The sequence below is a fragment of the Mytilus trossulus genome, chromosome 8, assembly GCF_036588685.1.
Source record: "Mytilus trossulus isolate FHL-02 chromosome 8, PNRI_Mtr1.1.1.hap1, whole genome shotgun sequence".
Taxonomy (NCBI): Eukaryota; Metazoa; Mollusca; class Bivalvia; order Mytilida; family Mytilidae; genus Mytilus; species Mytilus trossulus.
Genome location: NC_086380.1, coordinates 54,451,900 through 54,469,283, shown reverse-complemented (window position 1 = coordinate 54,469,283; position 17,384 = coordinate 54,451,900). Strand labels below are relative to the sequence as shown.

At 32.0% G+C, this 17,384-nt stretch overlaps 2 protein-coding genes across 3 annotated transcripts; both read right to left on the bottom strand.

The window, feature by feature from the left end:
- Nucleotides 1-1,185: 1,185 nt before the first annotated feature.
- On the bottom strand, nt 1,186-3,701 carry LOC134727770 (bile salt-activated lipase-like). Its single transcript, XM_063592157.1, has 2 exons — nt 3,463-3,701; nt 1,186-1,582 (listed from the first exon to the last, which is right to left on the bottom strand). Exons 1-2 carry the CDS (start codon nt 3,699-3,701, stop codon nt 1,378-1,380), a joined length of 444 nt encoding a protein of 147 aa, XP_063448227.1. The 3' UTR covers nt 1,186-1,377.
- Nucleotides 3,702-8,571: 4,870 nt separating this feature from the next.
- Nucleotides 8,572-17,125, bottom strand: LOC134681160 (bile salt-activated lipase-like). Of its 2 annotated transcripts, none has more exons than XM_063540625.1 (2): nt 16,781-17,125; nt 8,572-8,746 (listed from the first exon to the last, which is right to left on the bottom strand). In XM_063540625.1, the coding sequence occupies exons 1-2, from the start codon at nt 17,017-17,019 to the stop codon at nt 8,617-8,619; spliced, it is 369 nt and encodes a 122-aa protein (XP_063396695.1). In that variant the 5' UTR covers nt 17,020-17,125; the 3' UTR covers nt 8,572-8,616. The 2 variants fall into 2 exon arrangements, with proteins under 2 accessions (XP_063396695.1, XP_063396694.1); XM_063540624.1 differs by lacking the exon at nt 8,572-8,746 and adding an exon at nt 14,955-15,177 and having other exon boundaries at nt 16,781-17,078.
- Nucleotides 17,126-17,384: the final 259 nt, after the last annotated feature.

Below are 17,384 nucleotides of genomic sequence, written 5' to 3'. Positions count from 1 at the left end.
CTACAAAATTCGAAGGCTCGTAAAAACATGTACAATATAACAAGAAAGTACATCACACAAAAACATAATTAATACACGCCAGTACAACAAACATTGAATAGTGTTGACTATTACCGGACAGTTAATTACAACTTCATATTTGAATACAACAGAAATAAGTTTCGTAACAAAATAGTAAAACTCTCATGGCATATCAGTTTTGTTGAGACTGAATATAATACGCCTCGCATGTCATTTAAATGAAACACAAAGCACCTAATATAAAGCCAGTATAAAACACGAAGTTTTGCACATCAAATCGCCGTACAGTTCGATAAATGGATTTTACCATATTCAGTTTAACAGACGTTTTACTTGTCAGATTGGTCTGTATGCTTGTGAAAATTCTGTTCCAAAACATGATAGGAAGTAGTTGTGAAATCAAAGAGAAATAGTTAAAGGTTTCAGAGTTACTGACTTTTAATTTGATTTTGTAAATTAATGAATAAATCCATGTCTTTTTTAGATTAAAAAAAATCTATCAATAAAATAGATATAACATTTTTGGCGTTTTAATATTTAAATTCGAAATATCAAATCTATATCAAAACAGTAAATACATTCGGCTCAAACTTTTAGTGCAAAACTAAGAATAATAGTCGTATTTTTCTAGCAGTCAATTTGTTTTGCTTTTTTTTTCTTCTAAAAAAATGTACTTTGCATAATGAACTATATCACATATCATTGCAAAACCCTAGATAACAAGGTTTAGGTTGGAGTTCATGTTACTTTATGTGTTTATATACAGATTAGAAGATGGTGTATAATAAACAACTCTCAGCTCTTTACATGCGACCAAAATTCACAGAAATTAAAAATTATAAGTCAACATCCGTCATTCTTCAATGCCGAGCAAAACCCAAACCGCATAGTTATACTATTAAAACCCCCGAGATGACAAATGAAAAACGACAATAATGTTATTTCAAAATCCTGGACAACACGATTTTAAGGTTGGATGTAATGCTCTTTTGAGCAGTTGAACTTATATATTCACATTCTTCAAAGTTATACCTTTCTTATTTCTCGATATCAGAATGACAATCGTGCGTAACAATAAATCTCGCTGAGTATGTTCAATACACTAGTTTCTGATTGAAAACTAGATTGCACATATGGCTTTTTATACAAAAAAAAAATGAATACTTTAAGTTTAGGATCAGTTTATGTTGGCTTGGGGAGTCCAGCATTATTCCTATTTACATAGAAGTCAAATGATCACTCGATCAAATATACATCCTGAGAGTAGTCATTTGTGCCTTTAACACATATGTTTTATCATAAAAAGCTATCTCAATATTAAAACACAATGAATACAACAGATAAATATCATTGAAACTAAAATAACCATAATTCATCACGTTGACCGTTGTCTGGAGTCGCTGATTCCAAATCAGTAGCTGGTAGTTGGTTTGACCAAAGGTCCATTATTTCAGGTTTGTAGTTACTTTTCAGTGCCATCTCATCGTCTAAATTCACATAATGTTTGTCTTCAATATTGTATGGTTTCCATTGTACCGACCCATCACCACCGTATGGCACTCTACAATAACATAAAATAATGTGTCACTAGTATTAAAGAATGTGGATGGAAAACATAGTTGTTAATATAATCTTTAGCCAGACATTATAGCGGCTATTCTTTAAAAGAAAACTATCGTATTTCATTTTCATTTATAACATTTCATTTAGCTCCTCGTGTTATTTTCTTTCGCATAAATTTGATTAAAAATTTCACAATTCAATATTTCTGGTTTAAATGCTCGCAGAGTCATTTCTTTTAAAATACTATAGCATAGCTGATATCATTTTAGAATTTATGTATTGCATTAATTCTTAGTAAAGTTCTAATGATCATCCACTGTCTCCAAAGACTTTTATATATTACTCCACAACAAAGGATACGAGTTAAAGTACAAACATGTTGATGACGGACGGACAGACCGACAACGGTATACCATAACACATTCTGTAAACAGGCGTATAAATACTGAGCATTACGAACGTCATCAAAACCGGTTGGTTATCAAAGGGGCTCTAGAGGGATAAATATATCTCTTTTCACACCAGGCATCAGTAATCCTACAAGTTTGATGTATGTCAAATTCGGTGATGCAAAATTCTAGTAAGAGAGGACGTGGCTGTATTTAGAACAATTTGAATATATTCATCGGAATCTGTGAAACTAGCAGCGGAACCGTAGCTCTTATGTCCTTATGTTATTCTTTTAACTTTTTTGATGACCATATGGTCCGCAAAATAAATAAAGAACTGCGCTAAAAGCGCATGATACGTCCGTTTAGCTTGTCTTTATGCTGTAAATGATTTTTTTTGTTCATTAATTAGGTTTTATACTACGATTTTTCCTTGGTTGTTTCCGACATTTTTTTCAAGAAGAAAAATTCCACAACTGTACAACATCAAATAAAAAATTATATAAAACACAAAAGGGTACTTAGTTCAATAGATATAAACAAGTCACCATAGTTTCATCATAAACTGCGAAAAGCATTTTTGATTTATTATCCGAAAAATTGAGAAAAAAAGCCTCATTGTTTTTAAGAATAAGTCTGCATAACATCAAAAATGTCATATCTAAAATTCATATAAATCATAAGGGACCTTACATCAATAGATATAAACAATTCATCAAAGTTCTATAAAATTGGAAAGTGTTTTTGAGTTATTGTCCAAATACTGGAAAATCCCCCCTTTTCAAGTATAAAATTCATAACTGAAAAAACATAAAATTTGAAATTTATGAAAATTTGAAAGGTAGCTTAAGTCAACAGATATAAACAATTCACCTACGTTTCATAAAAATTTGTGAAAGGGTTTATGAGTGATTGTCCGACAACTGGATCCCCCTTTTAAGCATAAAACTTCATAACACGGAAACGAAAAATCTGAAATTTATAAAAATCGAAAGAGGAGCTTACGTCAATAGATATTAACAATTCAAGAAAGTGTCATCAAAGTTTGTGGAAGCTTTTTTTTAGTTATTGACCGAAGTGACGGACAACTGTTTACAATAATACGTCCCACCTTAGACGGGCGTATGAAAAATTAATAAAAAGGACCATAAGAGTTACGGTTCCGCAGCTTCTGTGAAACAGATATTCCAACAGTTATCAAAATCCACGATGCATGCCGTCTGTAAATTTTGTAAAATTACTTTAATTCCTTCATATTATGAACCTTAGGTTTGAAACTTTTCTTTCAAATAACAAGTCCAGGATAGGAAATGCAAGCTTCGATTTATCGTATCAACTGGGAGATTTATATTCCATGTACAGGTGCTGATTCATTGTCTGGGAGATTTATATTCCATGTACAGGTGCTGATTCATAGTTCTATATTTACAACATAAGTAACCTAAAAGCTGATGCATGCGAAAAAAAATAATCGTCATTTTCGACTTACCCAGTCTTAGCAAAATATGTCCAATAGCTTATCATTTTCTTTTCAAAATCCTTATCTTCATCATTCAGTACCACGTCTTCGTCCAGTGACAGAAACTGTGTAATGTTGAAAAAATAAAGTAATTCATCACCATGCCCGACACCTTTGCACCATGACGGAGGAGGCCCGCCGAAAGGTTTTGGACTTAATTTTGATACCACATATTGATATGTGTTACCTCCAGATCGATATTCTAACATTTTATTGATAGCAAAGTTAAATAAAATGTCAGCCCATGCAATATTCCAATAAAAGTAACCTTCACTCACAAACCACTGATCTCAATATTATCAATTAAAATACGACAAGCCTTTTAGAAAAGCTATTACTTGCTGTTTTATGATATTTCAATATTTTGTTATAAATAGTTCTAAGTCATCGTGTATCATCATTACAGCGGATAAAGGTACAAAGATTTTCGTTACTGTGTAAGAAAAAAATCGCTCACGCCCGCTTCGTGAGTATTATCCGCTGTACGATGATACACGGTATAAGTCATATAAGGAAGATTGCTTCTTATAAGAACCATTCAAACATCCAACTAAAACCATTTGTATTTTCTGAGAAATAACACATCACAACGACCTTTTCTAATCGACAAACTATCGCCAGATTGTTTCTTTTAGGAACCATTAAAACTCCAGCTAAATATATTTATAATGTTTAAGAAATAAGCACCACTATGACCATTTAAATCGACATAACCATAGTCAGATTGTTTCATTCAAGAACCATTATAAATACAACTAATTCCAATTATAATGTTTTAGAAATAACGCACCACAACGACTTTTTTCAAACGACAAAACCATAGCCAGATTGTTTCTTTCAAGAACCATTATATATTCAACTAATATTTATTATAATGTTTAAGAAATAACGCACCACAACGACCTTTTTAAATCGACAAAACCATAGCCAGATTGTTTCTTTCAAGAACCGTTATATTTTCAACTAATACCTATATAATGTTTTAGAAATAACGCACCACAACGACCTTTTTAAATCGACAAAACTATGGCCAGATTGTTTCTTATAAGAACATTTGAATTTCAACTAATTCCACAACAACCTTTTTTTTAAATCAAATGGACTGCACAACAGAATCATAAACGCTAATGATGTTAAGAAACAAAACACAGGGTGAATATAATAATGACGCATCATACAATATTAAGTGAATTTCTCCTTGGTATATTAAAGCAAGCATGGTACAGTAAAGAACTATATATATGGTGGCATACAGCTGCCATCGAAATGACCAGTTGCCTCTACAATTATTTTTTTTTATCAACTTGTCCATAAGGACAAGTACATACCAAAACTTACTTGTCCGAATGAAATTGTTACTTGTCAATGTTTTTTTTTATTAAAAATAACATTTGTACATCTTAAGTTGATTAAAGGAACAAAACAAATTAAAACAATAGAACCGAATTTGATAAATTTCTTTTGAAATACTTTTGAAAATATGAGTCAAGTACACCTAATCTCATATCACCGCACTACGGTGCAAGTTTTCATCAATGCCAGTCTCATCAGACTGCACACGAGGCACCATCCGATAGGCCTGTACATTCGTTGAATTTGTATGGTATCCGGTTTATTTTTAAGTTGAAAAAAAATGTTTTGTAATTCATATATCTGCATTCACGGATGAAACGATGGAAATTGGGGAACCCAGTTAATTCCCTTATTTCAACAGACATATGAAAGTAAAACTCGGGCTGTTTTAGCCCCTCCCCAATCCACCTTGGTACCTTCTTTTAGTTGTTTTTCTACTCCTTGTTACTTTGTCTAGTCCTATGCAGCCTATTTTTACAATGTAATTAGTTGTCATACTGTTACACCATTGTCCCAGATTTTGGCGGTTGAGCATAACCCGCCATATTATATCATGTCCTAAATCAGAAATCTGTAATCCAGTAGTTATTTTTGATTACTTGCTCTTATATTTGTTTATTTGTTCATTGTTTTATATACATAAATCAGGCCGTTGGGTTTCTTGTCTTAACTGTTTAACATTTAGTTATGTCGGAACATTCCAATACTTTTAGAGTATAAGGTTTATCTCAATGTCGATGGCGGTATTTTTTCTTTTATTTCATTAAATTTTGAGAAGAACGATTGAAAGGAAAGTAATCAGGCGAGAAAAGCAAGAAAGTGCGTGTTTGAAAAATGGAAAATTCCTGTACGAAGCTAGAAATATGGCAGTTGTAATCCATTTGTTTAATGTGTTTGAGCCTTTGATACTGGCATTTGCTTATTGACTTTCCGATTATAATTTTCCTCCAAGAATTAGTTCATTTATAAGATCGAATTTAAATTTCAGAGTTTGGTTAACAAGATATCCGTCAAAAAATTAAAATGTGCCATCCGTCGTTCGGAGGACGTGTTTTTCAACAGACTGTCGGCATCCCAATGGGAACAAACTGTGCCCCTCTACTTGCTGACTTGTTTCTTTATTATTATGAGGCTGACTTCATGCAGGAACTTCTTAGGAAGAAAGATAAGAAGTTAGCAATATCCTTTAACTCTACTTTCCGCTATATAGATGACGTTCTTTCACTAAACAATTCAAAATTTGGTGACTATGTGGAACGCATCTATCCCATCGAATTGGAGATAAAGGATACTACAGATACAGTTAAGTCAGCTTCATATCTTGACTTACATCTAGAAATTGACAATGAGGGTCGGTTGAAGACAAAACTTTACGACAAAAGAGATGATTTCAGCTTTCCAATTGTGAACTTTCCTTTTCTAAGTAGCAACATTCCAGCAGAACCTGCATACGGGGTATATATCTCTCAATTGATACGATATTCCCGTGCTTGCATTTCCTATCATGATTTTCTTGATAGAGGGTTACTGCTCACAAGGAAGCTATTAAATCAAGAGTTCCAAATGGTGAAGTTGAAATCATCCCTTCGTAAATTTTACGGACGCCATCACGAGTTGGTTGACCTTTATGGAATAACCATTTCACAAATGATATCGGATATGTTCCTCACGTCGTAACTACAATCCCCTTCCCTTTCATGAATTTGACCTACCGAATTAGACTATTTACCGGATTTGTAATCACATAAGCAACACGACGGGTGCCGCATGTGGAGCAGGATCTGCTTACCCTTCCGGAGCACCTGAGATCACCCCTATTTTTTGGTGGGGTTCGTGTTGTTTATTCTTTAGTTTTCTATGTTGTGTCATGTGTACTATTGTTTTTCTGTTTGTCTTTTTTCATTTTTAGCCATGGCGTTGTCAGTTTGTTTTAGATTTATGAGTTTGACTGTCCCTTTGGTATCTTTCGTCCCTCTTTTAAAATAAGTTTTGTACAGGTAGAACCAAATTTCAAAACCAAATCTCTATATCTATGTGTACTAGTTTACTGAACTACACGTTCTATTTGTTTTGTTTGTTATACAATAACCCAAAAACTCGTTTATTAGATGACAGAGTGCATGCATGAATAAAGCTTTTGAACCGTTATAAGTGAAGTACTGGTACAAGCACAGTTTGGTTAATTCCAGATAACAAATCGTGTAAAAGTTTATAGAAAATTAATAATGAAAACAAATAGTACAAAGCGCAATTTTATAAGAATTTTACTAACTTTAATTACAGAGTGAATGTGATGTTTCCTGTCAGAAAAACTAAGTCCATTTATAAGTAAAATACGGAAAAAAATGAATTTTGTGTACCACAATTTACTTCTTGATACTGTCTTATGATCATAAACAAGCTTGTGTTCGATTATTGTAGAAATCGAAAGTTATTACAACTTCATATTTGAATACAACAGAAATAAGTTTCGTAACAAAACAGTTAAACTCTCATGGCATATCAGTTTTGTTGAGACAGAATATAATACGCCTCGCATGTCATTAAAATGAAACACAAAGCACATAATATAAAGCCAGTATAAAACACGAAGTTTTACACATCAAATCGCCGTACAGTTCGATACATGGATTTTACCATATTCAGTTTAACAGACGTTTTACTTGTCAGATTTGTCTGTATGCTTGTGAAAATTATGTTCCAAAACATGATAGGAAGTAGTTGTAAAATCAAAGAGAAATAGTTAAAAGTTTCCGAGTTACTGACTTTTAATTTGATTTTGTAAATTAATGAATAAACCCATGTCTTTTTTTAGATTAAAAAAAATCTATCAATAAAATAGATTTTTGGCGTTTTAATATTTAAATTCGAAATATCATATCTATATCAAAACAGTAAATACATTCGGCTCAAACTTTTAGTGCAAAACTAAGAATAATAGTCGTATTTTTCTAGCAGTCAATTTGTTTTGCTTTTTTTTCTTCTAAAAAAATGTACTTTGCATAATGAACTATATCACATATCATTGCAAAACCCTAGATAACAAGGTTGAGGTTGGAGTTCATGCTACTTTATGTGTTATATACAGATTAGAAGATGGTGTATAATTAACAACTCTCAGCTCTTTACATGTGACCAAAATTCACAGAAATTAAAAAGTATAAGTCAACATCCGTCATTCTTCAATGCCGAGCAAAACCCAAACCGCATAGTTATACTATTAAAAGCCCCGAATTGACAAATGAAAAACCACAATCATGTTATTTCAAAATACTGAGCAACACGATTTTAGGTTGGATTTAATGCTCTTTTGAGGAGTTAAACTTATATATTCAAATTCTAAAAAGTTATACCTTTCTTATTGCTCGATATCAGAACATTCATTTGAAGACAATCGTGGGTAACAATAAATCTCGCTGATTATGTCCAATACACTAGTTTCTGATTGAAAACTAGATTGCACATATGGCTTTTTATAAATAATTTGAATATTTTAAGTATATTAGGATCAGTTTATGTTGGCTTGGGGAATCAAGCATTATTCCTATTTACATAGACGTCAAATGACCACTCGATCAAAAAAAAAAACATCCTGAAAGGAGTCCTTTGTGCCTTTAACACATATGTTTTATCATAAAAAGCTTTCTCAGTATTAAAACATAATGAGTACTGTAGAACAGATAAATATCATTGAAACTAACATAATCATAATTCATCACGTTGACCGTTGTCTGGAGTCGTTGATTCCAAATCAGTAGCTGGTAGTTGGTTTTACCATGGGTCCAATATTTCAGGTTTGTAGTTACTTTTTAGTGCCATCTCATCGTCTAAATTCAGATAATGTTTGTCTTCAATATTGTATGGTTTCCATGGTACCGACCTATCACCACCGTATGGCACTCTACAATAACATAAAATAATGTGTCACTAGTATTAAAGAATGTGGATGGAAAACATAGTTGTTAATATAATCTTTAGCCAGACATTATAGGTTGCAGTCTTGTAATTGACTGCTCCATAGGATTACATGCTAAACAGCTGATCTTTGAAAATAAAGAAAAAAATAAAAATGCTACATAGAAAAAAAAAATCATGTTCATATCATGTATGTACATTTTTACTAATGTGAAATTGTGATTTAATCGAAAAAAAAGAGGGTGTTGCAAAACTGAGAAAAAAGCCTCATTGTTTTTAAGAATAAGACTGCATAACATAAAAAATGTCATATCTAAAATTCATATAAATCATAAGGGACCTTACATCAATAGATATAAACAATTCAGCAAAGTTTTATAAAATTGGAAAGTGTTTTTGAATTATTGTCCAAATACTGGAAAATCCCCCCTTTTCAAGTATAAAATTCATAACTGAAAAATCATAAAATCTTAAATTCATGAAAATTTGAAAGGTAACTTAAATCAACAGATATAAACAATTCACCTAAGTTTCATAAAAATTTGTGAAAGGGTTTATGAGTGATTGTCCGACAACTGGATCCCCTTTTTAAGCATAAAAATTCATAACACGGAAACGTAAAATCTGAAACTTATAAAAATCGAAAAGGAGCATACGTCAATAGATATAAACAATTCACCAAAGTTTCATTAAAGTTGATGGAAACATTTTCGAGTTATTGTCCAAAAACTTAAAAATCCCCCCATTTTAGGGATAAAACTTCATAACACGGAAACGAAAAATCTGAAATTGATCAAAATCGAAAGAGGAGCTTACGTCAATAGATATAAATAATTCAACAAAGTGTCATCAAAGTTTGTGGAAGCTTTTTTTTAGTAATTGACCGAAGTGTGGACGGACGGACGGACAACAGTTCACAATAATACGTCCCACCTTAGACGGGCGTATGAAAAATTAATAAAAAGGACCATAAGAGTTACGGTTCCGCAGCTACTGTGAAACAGATATTCCAACAGTTATCAAATTGCACGGTGCATGCCGTCTGTAAATTTTGTAAGCGGAATTACTTTAATTCCATCATATTATGAAACCTTAGGTTTGCAACCTTTCTTTCAAATAACAAGTCCATGATAGGAAATGCAAGCTTCGATTTATCGTATCAACTGGGAGATTTATATTCCATGTACAGGTGCTGATTCATTGTCTGGGAGATTTATATTCCATGTACAGGTGCTGAATCATTGTTCTATATTTACAACATAAGTAACCTAAAAGCTGATGCATGCGAAAAACAATACTTCAGGAGTACCTGAGGAGATATGATTGTTAGTGGACTTCAAGTCTTGCTGAACTTTTTTGCCAAAAAAACTTAATCGTCATTTTCGACTTACCCAGTCTTAGCAAAATATGTCCAATAGCTTATAATTTTCTTTTCAAAATCATTATCTTCATCATTCAGTACCACGTCTTCGTCCAGTGACAGAAACTGTATAATGTTGAAAAAATAAAGTAATTCATCACCATGCCCGACACCTTTGAACCATGACGGAGGAGGCCCGCCGAAAGGTTTTGGACTTAATTTTGATACCACATATTGATATGTGTTACCTCCAGAGTGATATTCTAACATTTTATTGAAAGTTAAATAAAATGTCAGCCCATGCAATATTCCAATAAAAGTAACCTTCACTCACAAACCACTGATCTCAATATTATCAATTAAAATACGACAAGCCTTTTAGAAAAGCTATTACTTGTTGTTTTATGATATTTCTATATTTTGTTATAGATAGTTCTAAGTCATCGTGTATCATCATTACAGCGGATATAGGTACAAAGATTTTCGTTACTGTGTAAGAAAATAAATCGCTCACGCCCGCTTGGTGAGTATTATCCGCTGTACGATGATACACGGTATAAGTCATATAAGGAAGATTGCTTCTTATAAGAACCATTAAAACATCCAACTAAAACCATTTGTATTTTTCTGAGAAATAACGCATCACAACGACCTTTTCTTATCGACAAACTATCGCCAGATTGTTTCTTTTAGGAACCATTAAAACTCCAGCTAAAAATATTTATAATGTTTAAGAAATAACGCACCACTATGACCATTTAAATCGACAAAACCATAGCCAGATTGTTTCATTCAAGAACCATCATTAATACAACTAATACCAATTATAATGTTTTAGAAATAACGCATCACAACGACCTTTTTAAAGCGACAAAACCATAACCAGATTATTTCTTTCAAGAAACATTATAAATTCAACTAATATTTATTATAATGTTTTAGAAATAACGCACCACGACGACCTTTTTAAATCGACAAAACCATAGCCAGATTGTTTCTTTCAAGAACCATTATATTTTCAACTAATACCTATTATAATGTTTTAGAAATAACGCATAACAACGACCTTTTTAAATCGACAAAACCATGGCCAGATTGTTTCTTATAAGAACCATTTTGAATTCCAACTAATACCACAACAACCTTTTTTTTTTTAAATCAAATGGACTGCACAGCAGAATCATAAACGCTAATGATATTAAGGAACAAAACACAGGGTGAATATAATAATGACGCATCATACAATATTAAGTGAATTTCTCCTTGGTATATTAAAGCAAGCATGGTACAGTAAAGAAGTATATATATGGTGCATACAGCTGCCATCGAAATGACATGCAGTTGCCTCTACAATAACTTTTTTTTTATCAACTTGTTCATTAGGACAAGTACATGTACATACCAAAACTTACTTGTCCGAATGAAATTGTTACTTGTCAATGTTTGTTTTTTTTTATTAAAAATAACATTTGTACATCTTAAGTTGATTAAAGGAACAAAACAAATTAAAACAATAGAATCGAATTTGATAAATTTCTTTTGAAAAACTTTTGAAAATATGAGTCAAGTACACCTAATCTCATATCACCGCACTACGGTTCAAGTTTTCATCAATGCCAGTCTCATCAGACTGCACATGAGGCACCATCTGATAGGCCTGTACATTCGTTGAATTTGTATGGTATCCGGTTTATTTTTAAGTTGAAAAAAAAAATGTTTTGTAATTCATATATCTGCATTCACGGATGAAACGATGGAAATTGGGGAACCCAGTTAATTCCCTTATTTCAACAGACATATGAAAGTAAAACTCGGGCTGTTTTAGCCCCTCCCCAATCCACCTTGATACCTTCTTTTAGTTGTTTTTTCTACTCCTTGTTACTTTGTCTAGTCCTATGCAGCCTATTTTTACAATGTAATCAGTTGTTCTACTGTTACAGCATTGTCCCATATTTTGGCGGTTGAGCATAACCCGCCATATTATCTCATGTCCTAAATCAGAAACCTGTAATCCAGTAGTTATTTTTGATTACTTGCTCTTATATTTGTTTATTTGTTCATTGTTTTATATACATACATCAGGCCGTTGGGTTTCTTGTCTCAACTGTTTAACATTTAGTTATGTCGGAACATTCCAAAACTTATACAGTATAAGGTTTATCTCAATGTCGATGGCGGTATTTTTTCTTTTATTTCATTACATATTGAGAAGAACGATTGAATGGAAAGTAAGCAGGCGAGAAAAGCAAGAAAGTGCGTGTTTGAAAAATGGAAAATGTCTGTACCAAGCTAGAAATATGGCAGTTGTAATCCATTCGTTTAATGTGTTTGAGCCTTTGATACTGGCATTTGCTTATTGACATTCCGATTATAATTTTCCTCCAAGAATAAGTTCATTTATAAGATCGAATTTAAATTTCCGAGTTTGGTTAACAAAATATCCGTAAAAATTTAAATGTGCCATCCGTCGTTTGCAATAAGTTTTATACAGGTACAACCAAATTTCAAAACCAAATCTCTATATCTATGTGTACTAGTTTACTGAACTACATGTTCTATTTGTTTTGTTTGTTAAACAGAAAGCTCAAAAACTCGTTTATTAGATGACAGAGTGCATGCATGAATAAAGCTTTTGAACCGTTATAAGTGAAATACTGATACAAGCACAGTTTGGTTAATTCCAGATAATAAATCGTGTTAAAGTTTATAGAAAATTAATAATGGAAACAAATAGTACAAAGCACAATGTTATAAGAAACAAATCATATTTGTAACTCACTAATAATTACACAACATTAAGAATAGCCTACCTACGGTTCAATATACCTGTACATTATAGATATAAAAAAAGGTAAGGATCCACGGGACTCAGTGTCTCGACTTCCTTTGCTGTAAATCGAGGGCTCAACAAAAATGAGAGAAAAATGAACAGTAATATTTCTCTCGATACTATCTTTTGATTGTAGCAAGCTTCTGTCCTAGTTTGGTTAAAATCCAGGATAGTTTATGAATCTAATAAATGTTTTTAAAACTTTTAACTGCAAAATGTATGTTATGTTAACTTGAAGAAAAACTAAGACCATTTATAAGTCAAGTTAAGTACGGAAAAAATGTATTTTCTTTTTACAATTTTTTTTTTGATACTATCTTATGATCATAACAAGCTTCTGTCCAAGTTTGGTTGACACATCCAGGATAGTTTAATAAAGTCATTAAAATTTTACAAACTTTGATTACAATGTGAATGTGATGTTTCCTGACAGAAAAAACTAAGTCCATTTATAAGTTAAATACGGAAAAAATAGATTTTGTGTACCAAAATTTACTTCTTTATACTGTCTTATGATCATAAACAAGCTTGTGTTCGATTATTGTAGAAATCGAAAGTTATTAAAACTTCAAAAGATTTTACCACATAGTGAATATTTGTGAAAGACGACGACAATAGGAATATAGAATCGCTACAAAAGTCGCAGGCTCGTCAAAAACATGTACAATATAACATGAAAGTACATCACACAAAAACATAATTAATACACCACAGTACAACAAACATTGAATAGTGTTGACTATTACCGTACAGTTAATTACAACTTCATATTTGAATACAACAGAAATAAGTTTCGCAACAAAACAGTTAAACTCTCAGGGCATATCAGTTTTGTTGAGACAGAATATAATACGCCTCGCATGTCATTAAAATGAAACACAAAGCACATAATATAAAGCCAGTATAAAACACGAAGTTTTGCACATCAAATCGCCGTACAGTTCGATACATGGATTTTACCATATTCAGTTTAACAGACGTTTTACTTGTCAGATTTGTCTGTATGCTTGTGAAAATTCTGTTCCAAAACATGATAGGAAGTAGTTGTAAAATCAAAGAGAAATAGTTAAAAGTTTCAGAGTTACTGACTTTTAATTTGATTTTGTAAATTAATAAATAAACCCATGTCTTTTTTTAGATTAAAAAAAATCTATCAATAAAATAGATATAACATTTTTGGCGTTTTAATATTTAAATTCGAAATATCATATCTATATCAAAACAGTAAATACATTCGGCACACACTTTTAGTGCAAAACTAAGAATAATAGTCGTATTTTTCTAGCAGTCAATTTGTTTTGCTTTTTTTTCTTCTAAAAAAATGTACTTTGCATAGTGAACTATATCACATATCATTGCAAAACCCTAGATAACAAGGTTTAGGTTGGAGTTCATGCTACTTTATGTGTTTATATACAGATTAGAAGATGGTGTATAATTAACAACTCTCAGCTCTTTACATGTGACCAAAATTCACAGAAATTAAAAATTATAAGTCAACATCCGTCATTTTTCAATGCCGAGCAAAACCCAAACCGCATAGTTATACTATTAAAAGCCCCGAATTGACAAATGAAAAACCACAATCATGTTATTTCAAAATACTGAACAATACGATTTTAGGTTGGATTTAATGCTCTTTTGAGGAGTTAAACTTATATATTCAAATTCTTCAAAGTTATACCTTTCTTATTTCTCGATATCAGAACATTCGTTTGACAATCGTGGGTAACAATAAATCTCGCTGATTATGTCCAATACACTAGTTTCTGATTGAAAACTAGATTGCACATATGGCTTTTTATAAAGAATTTGAATACTTTAAGTATATTAGGATCAGTTTGTGTTGGCTTGGGGAATCAAGCATTATTCCTATTTACATAGACGTCAAATAACCACTCGATCAAAAAAAAACATCCTGATAGCAGTCCTTTGTGCCTTTAACACATATGTTTTATCATAAAAAGCTTTCTCAGTATTAAAACATAATGAGTACTGTAGAACAGATAAATATCATTGAAACTAAAATAATCATAATTCATCACGTTGACCGTTGTCTGGAGTCGCTGATTCCAAATCAGTAGATGGTAGTTGGTTTTACCAAGGGTCCAATATTTCAGGTTTGTAGTTACTTTTTAGTGCCATGTCATCGTCTAAATTCAGATAATATTTTTCTTCAATATTGTATGGTTTCCATGGTACCGACCTATCACCACCGTATGGCACTCTACAATAACATAAAATAATGTGTCACTAGTATTAAAGAATGTGGATGGAAAACATAGTTGTTTATATAATCTTTAGCCAGACATTATAGGTTGCAGTCTTGTAATTGACTGCTCCATAGGATAACATGATAAACAGCTGATCTTTGAAAATAAAAAAAAATAAAAAATGCTACATCGAAAAAAAAATCATGTTCATATCCTGTATGTACTAATGTGAAATTGTGATTTAATCGAAAAAAAAAGAGTGTGTTGAAAAACTGAGAAAAAAAGCCTCATTGTTTTTAAGAATAAACTGAATAACATCAAAAATGTCATATCTAAAATTCATATAAATCATAAGGGACCTTACATCAATAGATATAAACAATTCAGCAATGTTTTATAAAATTGGAAAGTGTTTTTGAGTTATTGTCCAAATACTGGAAAATCCCCCCTTTTCAAGTATAAAATTCGTTGACAATGTAATGGAATTTGATACGACTGTCATACAAGTGAGAGGTTTAGCTAGCTATAAAACCAGGTTCAATCCACCATTTTCTACATTAAAAAATGCCTGTACCAAGTCAGGAATATGACAGTTGTTATCCATTCGTTTGATGTGTGTGGACTTTTGATTTTGCCTTTTGATTTTTGATTTTCCTTTTTGAATTTTCCTCGGAGTTCGGTATTTTTGTGTTTTTACTTATTCATAACTGAAAAAACATAAAATCTTAAATTTATGAAAATTTGAAAGGTAGCTTAAGTCAACAGATATAAACAATTCACCTAAGTTTCATAAAAATTTGTGAAAGGGTTTATGAGTGATTGTCCGACAACTGGATCCCCCTTTTAAGCATAAAAATTCATAACACGGAAACGTAAAATCTGAAACTTATAAAAATCGAAAAGGAGCATACGTCAATAGATATACACAATTCACCAAAGTTTCATTAAAGTTGATGGAAACATTTTCGAGTTATTGTCCAAAAACTTAAAAATCCCCCCATTTTAGGGATAAACTTCATAACACGGAAACGAAAAATCTGAAATTGATCAAAATCGAAAGAGGAGCTTACGTCAATAGATATAAATAATTCAACAAAGTGTCATCAAAGTTTGTGGAAGCTTTTTTTTAGTAATTGACCGAAGTGTGGACGGACGGACGGACAACAGTTCACAATAATACGTCCCACCTTAGACGGTCGTATGAAAAATTAATAAAAAGGACCATAAGAGTTACGGTTCCGCAGCTACTGTGAAACAGATATTCCAACAGTTATCAAATTGCACGGTGCATGCCGTCTGTAAATTTTGTAAGAAACCTTAGGTTTGAAACCTTTCTTTCAAATAACAAGTCCATAATAGGAAATGCAAGCTTCGATTTATCGTATCAACTGGGAGATTTATATTCCATGTACAGGTGCTGATTCATTGTCCGGGAGATTTATATTCCATGTACAGGTGCTGAATCATTGTTATTTATTTACAACATAAGTAACCTAAAAGCTGATGCATGCGAAAAAACAATACTTCAGGAGTACCTGAGGAGATATGATTGTAAGTGGACTTCAAGTCTTGCTGAACTTTTTTGCAAAAAAAACTTAATCGTCATTTTCGACTTACCCAGTCTTAGCAAAAGATGTCCAATTGCTTATCATTTTCTTTTCAAAATCCTTATCTTCATCATTCAGTACCACGTCTTCGTCCAGTGACAGAAACTGTGTAATGTTGAAAAAATAAAGTAATTCATCACCATGCCCGACACCTTTGAACCATGACGGAGGAGGCCCGCCGAAAGGTTTTGGACTTAATTTTGATACCACATATTGATATGTGTTACCTCCAGAGTGATATTCTAACATTTTATTGATAGCAAAGTTAAATAAAATGTCAGCCCATGCAATATTCCAATAAAAGTAACCTTCACTCACAAACCACTGATCTCAATATTATCAATTAAAATACGACAAGCCTTTTAGAAAAGCTATTACTTGTTGTTTTATGATATTTCTATATTTTGTTATAGATAGTTCTAAGTCATCGTGTATCATCATTACAGCGGATATAGGTACAAAGATTTTCGTTACTGTGTAAGAAAAAAAATCGCTCACGCCCGCTTGGTGAGTATTATCCGCTGTACGATGATACACGGTATAAGTCATATAAGGAAGATTGCTTCTTATAAGAACCATTAAAACATCCAACTAAAACCATCTGTTTTTTTCTG

Bases quoted from the DNA above. Each gene is read 5' to 3' on its own strand.
- LOC134727770 (XM_063592157.1), bottom strand. From the start codon at position 3,701: ATGTTAGAATATCGATCTGGAGGTAACACATATCAATATGTGGTATCA. The intron at 1,583-3,462 runs GTAAGTCGAAAA...ATGTTATTGTAG, and splicing joins ACATATTTTGCTAAGACTGG to AGTGCCATACGGTGGTGATG.
- LOC134681160 (XM_063540625.1), bottom strand. From the start codon at position 17,019: ATGTTAGAATATCACTCTGGAGGTAACACATATCAATATGTGGTATCA. The intron at 8,747-16,780 runs GTAAGTCGAAAA...ATGTTATTGTAG, and splicing joins ACATCTTTTGCTAAGACTGG to AGTGCCATACGGTGGTGATA.